This window comes from Platichthys flesus, chromosome 9, assembly GCF_949316205.1.
Source record: "Platichthys flesus chromosome 9, fPlaFle2.1, whole genome shotgun sequence".
In the NCBI taxonomy this organism is placed as follows: domain Eukaryota; kingdom Metazoa; phylum Chordata; class Actinopteri; order Pleuronectiformes; family Pleuronectidae; genus Platichthys; species Platichthys flesus.
The window spans coordinates 273,096-282,539 of record NC_084953.1 but is presented as its reverse complement, the minus strand read 5'-3'; the positions used below and the strand labels follow the sequence as shown (position 1 = coordinate 282,539).

Here is a 9,444-nt window from a genome sequence, read left to right as displayed (position 1 = left end):
TGAAACTGAAACAAATATAAAAACTGTTTTCTACAAAGAAAAGATTTTGTTGCTGTGGTCGTTTCCTGTTTTAAATGAGATTCATTATCGTTTGTAGAATTTAAAATATCTGCAGACTTTTCATTTGTTTCCCTGAAGTTGTCGTCTGAGGCTGAAACAGGAAAGTTGTTTGAGTTCGAGTTCGTCTCAGGATCTTCTCATTTCTCATCTTCTCGTGTGTTTGTTGGATTTATCCTCCAGGAGAAGTTGCTCCTGTGGTTTCTCCTGGTCGATGAACGGGATCGTGACCCAGGAAGAGGTTCACCGTCCAAACATCTCAGACCAGCAGGTCCTGTGTCTGATTCCTACAGATCCATTATTCTATATTCATATAGACACACATACATATATTTAATCTCTCACAATGTCATTCATTTACACATTAAGGTTGTAATCAAAATATTTTAGGAGCAATGCAATAGAATATGTATATTTTTAAGTCTTTAACCCGTTTGTTATCGATATTCTGAAGTCCACACGCTGCAGCTGAACCCAGCGTCTTTATTAACCTTTGAACTGTTTTAGCTGCTTCGAAGTTTTTTATAGTGACTGTTGCTCTTCAACCCACAGAAGTGATCTGCTATGTAAATGTAGATTTACTCTGTACTGTCATTTAATGTTGTTCTGCTGAGTTGAAAGAATATAAATAAAAGTGTAACTACAGAGAATAAATAAAGAGTAAACATCACAAATCAGTTTTAAGGTCAGAGTGGTTTCGATAGGAAGAGTCCTTTCATTCATAACCCTCATTTCAAATGTTAAAATCAAGAAGTCTTGATTTGTCAGGATGAAGACGAGTCCGAGTCACGAGGTGATGAAGAACCTCCGATCCTGCACGACTCCCCTGTCAACCAACCAGCCACACCCAGCTCCCCTAACCCCCATCACCACACTCCTCTCATGGTTTGGTAGAACGCTGAGGGGGGTGGGGGTTGGGGGGGCTATAAATAGACTGAAACCGACCCCTGACCCCCACCACAGCAGCCCCCACCCTCATTCAAGACCCTCCTCCAACCACCAGAGCAAAACCACAGCGGCCAGGCCACAGGCCCCGCCCTGCACCAAGAGGGAGGAGCTGCGACCACAGCACATCCAGAGAAGCCCCAGCCCCACCCTAACCCCCCCCCCCCCCCACCACCACCACCACACAGCAGCACAGGCATGTACTGCAGATAGATAGATATACTAATCACATATATATAGATATAATATATACATTTGATCACAGCTGGAATCAGGTGATCATGAGCTGATCAGGTCAGGTGATCAGGTCTGATCAGGTCAGGTGATCAGGTCAGGTGATCGTCAGGTGATCACAGTTGGAACCAGGTGATCAGGTCTGAAGAGGAGGTCAGAGGTGAAGTGGGTTTGACGCTTCAGGGTTTTCAGTTTCTCCTGCTCTGAAAGGCTCGAGGTGTGAAACTGCCTCCAGCTGTTGACCTCCATGGGTGGGGAGGGGGGGGGGGCACAGGGACAGTCAGCTGATCCTCTGGTTTCTGCCACATGGCTGTGTCACATCCACAGAGGAGACAAAACCCAGTCACAGAAAACTAGAACATGTGAGATGTTCAGAGACTGAACTGAGGACAGAACAGGACAGATGCCTCTTGTTCATGAGGACACAACGTCTCCTCGTCTCCTCGTCTCCTCGTCTCCTCGTCTCCTCGTCTCCTCGTCTCCTCGTCTCCTCGTCTCCTCGTCTCCTTGTCTCAGTGGCTCAAGTGACAAACACCCTTTCCATCGAGCCGGTTCCAGGACCAGTTTAGAGCCGGTTCCAGATGTGGAGCCAGTTCTTTGTGTTTCTGATCCAAACAGAAAATCTTTTTCCAAAGTTGCACCAACTTGTTCTGGTCTAACAGTAAGAGCTGTAAGCGGCTGGGGGCGGAGTTATCCTGACCAACAAGGCCAATCACAACTTTTTGTTTCCTCTTGTGATTGGACGTCACTGCTCCGTGTGTACAACACCACATTCGTGCTGGTGAACATCAGACTTCCCTTATCAAAGGAAACAGTTACTGTAACTAAAAGTAGTGACAAGCATAAAGTAGTAAAGTGTGTCGGTCTGTGTGTGTGTGTGTGTGTGTGTGTGTGTGTGACGTGTGTTGAGCAGCGGCTCTGTGAGGACACACACCTTCACAGCTCTGTGCACACAGAGCACCAGTCTGGTGCATCGAGCTCCGACGCCTGAATCACTGTCTGCACATGAAGAGTGGGAGTCAGACTGTGACTCGTGTGGTCCCTCCGCAGATTAAACTCTTCACCACACGTCTGGAACACGGCGGCTCAGACGGGTGGAGTCAGGGTGGGACAACCGTCTGAGCCGCCGACACACGGCTTCATGAGGACCTGGAATCTGCAGCTGTGGTTGATCCAGGACCTTCTGTGAAGAACCAGAAGAGACAGAGTCCTGATGTGTGAACATCTGACTTCACAAAGAGTCTTCAGGTTCAAAGTCAGCGCTGAGTCAAGAGAGAATAACAGATTTAGGACTCAAAGTGGGTTGCAGAGTTCTGTAGTACTGTAATACTGTGGAGTACTGTAGTACTGTAATACTGTGGGGGTATTGTGGAGTACTGTAGTACTGTAGAGTACTGTGGAGTACTGTAGTATAGTAGAGTACTGTAGAGTACTGTGTAGTGCTGTATTGTCTCAAAGCTTTTAGAACTGAGATCCAATCTGAGGACGCTTCAGAGAGGAGACACAACACGAATGTCTTCTTACATGAGGATCTTGTTGTGTATCTAAACACAAGTCCAACCTGGTTGTGTGTCAGAGGCTGGTGACGGGGCTGATGGGAGACGGAGTCCTGCTCGGACTCGTCTCAAGCTGCTCGTCTGCATGACGTTTGGTCTCATTTGCAAACAGACACATTCCAGCTCAGAGTCACTCTGCTGCTGCATGGAGCTCCGGGGAGCGCGGGGGGGGGGGGGGGTTACAGTGTGAAGATAATGAAGCTTCATCTGTGGTTCATCGCTGCAGCAGAGGAACCTGCAGGGATCAGAGGCTTCATCACAGAACATGTTCCTGAAGGAGCAGGGACACAAACACAAGAATCAGGTCAGAGTTAAAACACCTGCTCACCTGATTGGCCGGCTGCTCCACTCTGTTGTGATTGGTCAAGCTGCATGTTGTCATTTGCATATAACACATATCTTGTGACATCTGATGCCCCATATTTGCATAATTCAGACCGAGCAGATAACAGGTAACCCACACAAACACACACTCACACAAACACACACTCACACAAACACACACTCACACAAACAGACACTCACACAAACGTACACTGACACAGACACACTAACACAAACACACACCGACACACAGACACACACACACACACCGACACACAGACACACACACACACACATCTCATTCAGTCAAAGACAAAGATGGGACGAGATTTGAATCTAATAATGAAATCAAACGATGGAGAGAAGTGACCACAGAGAAATGAACAGAGAAGGTTTCTTCTGCTGTGATCAGCCCAGCACAAAGAAAAGAAACACACTGAGGCACTGACAGTGGTTATGGACTTACACACAATCTATACATCTATATACATATAACCACATCTGATCCCAGAGGGTCGTTAGAAACACGTCTCTGTGGGTTCTTCATCGTAACGAGCTGTCAATCAAACATGTGGTTTGATATCTCTGAAGCTCATAAAGCCCTTTGATGCTCAGACTCTAACGTGGGTCCAGGTCTGGACTCAGACTGCTCCGGGTTGTGGTCTGCAGACAAACAGCAGCAGGGCAGAGGAGGGAGGGGACGCTGGGTTTCTTCATCACAGTGTGGTGGGTGGGTGGGGTCACACTCGGAGGTTCACACCACAAACAGTCTGTAATTCAGTCTGTGCTGCTGATGAAGAGCTCTGATTGGATAATACAAGTTTTTAACTTAACTAACCTCTGACATCACGGTATGAGCGTCAGGTGAACTTTTTTTCTGGACTTTATGAAAAGAAACAAAAAAGAAAGTAATTTATCACTATCATGTGTGTTTTATAAATAGCCAGTAATGTCTGATTTCTTTAATTCAAATTCTCTTTCATTTCTTTTTCATTAGTTTGACAGAAAGTTCACTTTGTTGTTTCCTGGTTCACGTCACACAATCGAATAAGAACTGATTCTAAAGGAAACGAGGTCAGAGGTCATGGATCAATGCTTGAGTTTCAATGTTTCTGCTGTTTGACCTGCTTTGAGAGTGAAAGCAGCTTCATGTCTAAACTCTCTACTGTTCAGAGAGGGAGGAGGAGGAGGGGTCAGAGGAGGAGAGGAGGCGGGGCCTGTTCTGTGGCAGGACAGATGCCCAGTGATGTAAATTTAGCCGAAGCCAGGATAAAAATAGCCGCGGTGGTTCAGAGCAGATATTAATAGATCAGAAAGCGCTGCAGCTCCATCATGGAACAGGAGTTTTCTGGAGTTCAGCTTCGTCTGATCACAGAATCTAGACGACTGACTCAGGACAAAGTGACTTCATGTTCTAAATCAATCTACAGAGGAAGTTGTGTCTCTGTCCACCAGGCTGTGATCCAAACCTCCTCTCTGCTGCAGCTCCCTGTCTCACAGACGATCACACAGGACGGACTTTCATAACCGGATGATTAATGTGTTGCTTCAGAGAGAGAGAGAGAGTGTGTGTGTCGACCGCCCAAAGAGAGACAAAAAGAGTTAGTGAGCAAGCGAGCATGAAGCTTCATAGAGAGAGAGAGAGATTCAGTCACTGCTGTTATCAGTGAGAAGAACAAAGACTGAAGGAGGATTTCTTCTCCCTCCTCCTCATCCTCTTCCTCCTCTCATCCTTATATGGTCAGAGGGATTCTCCTCCGCCACACGTTTCCACGTCGTGATCAAACCGCCGCTCTGTTTCCATGGTAACGTGACTAGCCCCCCCGTGGATCAGATATCAGCTGTAGTGACTCTGAGCTGCTGCTCAACCCTCAGAGTCCAGAAATAAAGAGCAGTCACGTCTCTGAATCAGATGTCAGATCAGTTTCATCAGCGTCCTGTCACTGTTTGTGTTTTACACTGAGTCAAAGTGTCGTAGACACACACACAGGTTCTGCTTGTTGGGATCAAAACATTGAGTTGATGGTCATGATGGTTGTGATGGTTGTGGTGGTTGTGGTGGTTGTGATGGTTGTGATGGTCGTCGCCTCTGGTCCTCGGTCCGTCACAAAGATCCTTTAAAACACACAAACGTTTCCTCGAGCAGAAAATATCCAAAATCAAATCCACTCAACACACTGGGCTCACTGTTTCCATTGCAATATGCACACAACCTCCTCCTCCTCCTCCTCCCCCCCGATGAAGCACTCGTAATCGATCGTTTCTGCTTCTATCATTTATTGATCATTAATCAACAGTTGAATTGAACTTTGAACATCTGACATCATCACGTCACTTATAATAACACATGACATCACACTCTCTGACAGGTGAGCAGAACTCCTGCAGCTCAGGTGAGCTCCGCCCCCCCTCAGTCATTGGTCAGTTCAGTCACTTGACAGCCAGGTGCTGCCAATCTGCATGTGACGTTAACTCTCCCGTCTTCTCTGGACCCGAACCCTTCTGGTCCACTTCCGGGACATCATGTGCACCCGGGACCAACTTATCCACCAATCGGGAAGCAGGAGGTCCCCCCCCCCCTCCCTGTCCTCTCCCCGGGGCTCGTCCTGTTCGGTCCGTGACGTCACTCTAACAACGGTGTTCCTCTTGTAGATGAGGCCGGTTGTGGGACTGGTTCCTGTGTCTCACCGCTGGGCAGCGGTCTGGTCTGGTCTGGTCCGGCTCGGCTCAGCGCTCCTGCAGGGCCACGTACGGGACCCACTGGTTCCTGCAGCGACTCTCGTCACAGAAGCTGCTGACGTCCTGCAGGGCCGCACACTGCAGCGGCTGCACCGGGGGGTTCTGCACAGGACACAGGGGGAGGAGGTCGGTTACACCGTGCACCGTCATCACAACATCACAGGGACATCAAAGGAACATCAAAGGGACATCACAACGACCCAGCTGGGGACTCAGTGGCACAAGGACTTACCGTGACCAGGATGCAGTGCAGGTCCCGGGGCTCGTTCCCGTTACCGTCCTCGGTGTCCTCCTCCAGCACGTGAGCGAGCCTCCTGACGCCGGACACGCGCATGATGTTGATGTCGTTGTCGCAGCAGAACGCCTGAAGCAGCGTGAAGTGGATCTGCAGCGCGATGTCATCTTCATCCTCCTCATCGGTGGCGAGCACGCAAAGGACCACGCTGTCTGGGTCCCTGTGGGGCACGAGCGGGGGGGGGGGTCAGTTCACGTATCATCACACTGCTGTTCAAGGTGCTAATAATAATAAATAATAAAGTGATGCATTGTGGGTCTTTGAGGAGAAGTATAGATACTTACACATTCATGAGCTTGGCGGACTCGTACACGCCCACAGTGAGACAGTTCTGCCGCTGGGCCGCGACCAGCAGCTTCTCCAGGGCCGCGCGCACCGTCTCCATCCTGCACGCACACAAACACACACAGGGGTTAGACACGTGACCCACACCGGTCGTGACACCTGAAACATGCACCCGCACGGGACGAGGACCGGGTCCCCCCCACCCGGAGGGGTCGTGCGTCACGAGCTGAAGTCACGAACCTTTTCTCGGAGCAGTTCGGTGCGACCTCTTCCTCCAGAGTCATGCTGACGTCAGACAGATAATCCACCAGGTCCAGAGTAAAGATCATGAAGATCCGGTTCAGTTCCGGTAAAGTTCCGGTGACCGTTAATCCAGTTCGTCCAAATCCGGGGGAATGCAGAGTAAAGTTCCGTGTGTTCGATGCCTGAGCGGAGTGCAAGCGGAGTGTGAGTCCAGCCTGCGGAACCCGGAGCTTTATCTTGTCCGTCACCGACACCCCGCGCCCTCATTGGTCTGCTGGCAGCACGTCCCCCGGACTCTGCGCTCATTGGCTGAACGAGCTGCAGACGGAGGAGAACCCACGTGGGGAATCCCCTCTCGCTCTGCACCCCCCCCCCCTCTCTCTCTGCCCCCCCGCCCCCGTCTGTTACAGCAGCAGGTCCAAATGAACACAAGAGAATAAAGACATTTAACGACCTGTGGATAAAGTGTTATAGAAGCGCTGATTGAAACCTCCTGTTCTCTGTGGTGCTTTGTGTCCAGGACGAGATCACGTGTCAGCTGGTTTCAGGGGTTTGAACATATTTTTTCTCTAATTAAATCACCTCACTTTCATTTGGTTCTCAAAAAGGATCTTTAAAAATTCCAGATCTAATTTTCAAACTTCAATCTTACTTCCCTTAAATACCTGAACTGAACCTATAACTGATTTCACTTTGAAGCAGGTCAGCTCAATATTTAATGAGAGAATCAGTAATTAAATAATATTTCAGATTTCACATAGTTGATCTTAAAGTTAAAGACTTTAAGTCACTGACGTCACAGATGTTTACATCAAGTTTCATTGAGCTGACGCTTTTATCCAAAGTGAAACAAACTCAGAACAACAAAAATCAAGAAAGTAGAATTTGACCCTTATCTTAACATAAACAGATCCTTATATCTTAAGTAGAAGTTTAAGGGTCATTTTGACATTAGGATAAATGTTAAACATAATATGTTGGAATAAATTGTGCAAATAATATTAAACTATGAGACTATATTTAAACAAACTATATAACAATATTAAGCAAACTATTTAATATATCTAACAATATGAAAACATATTTCAACAAACTGTGGATTTGTATTTAATCAAAGTGTTAAATCGTTTAAAATGTTAACGATTGAAAGTTTCAGCTGGTGTCGGATTCTTTGTAGTCTTGTGGCGCCTCCTGCTGGTCATGGTTACGTCCTACAGGAGAAAGATTTGCTTCTGTTCATTTTAATTCATCGTCGTTTGTTTAAACAAATTACTTCCAACTGACAAATGAAGGAACGGATCGATTCATTGATTTGATGATTGTTTATTTGTGTGTGTCTGTGTGTAGGTTAAACCATCTCTAATCGCACAATGTGTCAATAACATGAACATTTAAAAGCTTTGATTTGTGTAAATATCAAGTTTCTGCAGATTAAAGTTTCTAAGTTGTTGCTGCTTTGTCTGTGTTGAATCTGATCATAAATTGATGACGTGATGGTATGACTTGACGTCACTGATCACTGAATGAAACGTTCTTCATCAGCAGCAGATTGAAGATGAAGAGGAAGTTGCATGTGACAGAAACCTGACGAACTAAGACAGGATCACAGGATCGATCAAAGGGCTCAGGATCAGCCAATCACAGCTGCTGCTGTCAACAGGTGATCAACTGCAGTTTTGATCAGATCAGTGTGTGAAAGCTCCGGTCACATGACGTCATCGGTTTCATGGATCGTTGTTTGTTAAAGTTCAGAACAAAAGAAACAGAAACTTCACACGTTTTTATTCAGGATTAAAACGCTCAATTTGAAATCTTTCAAATCAAATGTACATTTTAAACTTGAGCCTATTATGTGTCAATATTACGTTTGTGTGTCTTTACAGGATGAAGTCTTTTTTTTAACGTTTTTGTAATTTAAACTCAATAAATGTAAGATTTATGCGACAATTCAGAGAAAACAATCAAAGCTCCAGGGATTTGAACTGTGAGATAAGTTCCATGGGTGAACTATTGACTGTAATATTAAGGTTCATGTTAAAAAACTAACAATATGGGCTTTACAAATACAATGTGATTGATTGATTGAAGAACTTTTCATAAGTTTTTTTTATTAAAAGAACATTTTGATTAATTAAAAGGAATAAAACAAAGGTTCTTGAATTTAATGTCGATGTTAAAGTAAAATATTAGTTAAAATGTGTTAAACTGAAGTTTGACTGTTTATTTTCATTTACATTAGGTTTATTTAATTTAAACTACTAATATCCAAGTCTTTTAAAGTTTTTATATGCAATATTAAAGTGTTATATGTGAAACAAGTTTGTATTGTGCAGCAGCCTCAAACTGAGAAGTGGGATCCTCGCTGAGCTTTAATGTGTTTGTGTTTCTGTGTTAGCAGGTTAAAGACCTGCTGATCGGAATGAATAGAGGAAGACGAAAAAGATTTGACCAAAGGAAACCAGAGAGATGGGATGTCATCGCCTCGTGCCTGAGACTGCACGTTACTGCCCCCATGTGGCTGAACCTAGAAACAGCTCTGATCACTAGCGTGGTTCTGGATCAACTTGATAGAAGGTGTGTGTATGTATGTGTGTGTGTGTGTGTGTGTGTGTGTGTGTGAGTGAGTGTGTGTGAGTGTGTGTGTGTGTGTGTGTGAGTGTGTGTGTGTGTGTGTGTGAGTGTGTGTGAGTGTGTGTGTGTGTGTGTGTGTGTGTGTGAGTGTGTGAGTGAGTCTATGTGTGTGTGTGTGGGTGTGTGGGAGTGTGA

General features: G+C 46.0%; 1 protein-coding gene across 1 annotated transcript; it reads right to left on the bottom strand.

Annotated features, from left to right (window-relative positions):
* Window positions 1-5,376: 5,376 nt before the first annotated feature.
* Window positions 5,377-6,889, bottom strand: LOC133961290 (growth arrest and DNA damage-inducible protein GADD45 beta-like). The gene is made up of 4 exons (XM_062396378.1): window positions 6,676-6,889; window positions 6,435-6,536; window positions 6,088-6,310; window positions 5,377-5,957 (listed from the first exon to the last, which is right to left on the bottom strand). Exons 1-4 carry the CDS (start codon window positions 6,762-6,764, stop codon window positions 5,844-5,846), a joined length of 528 nt encoding a protein of 175 aa, XP_062252362.1. The 5' UTR covers window positions 6,765-6,889; the 3' UTR covers window positions 5,377-5,843.
* Window positions 6,890-9,444: the final 2,555 nt, after the last annotated feature.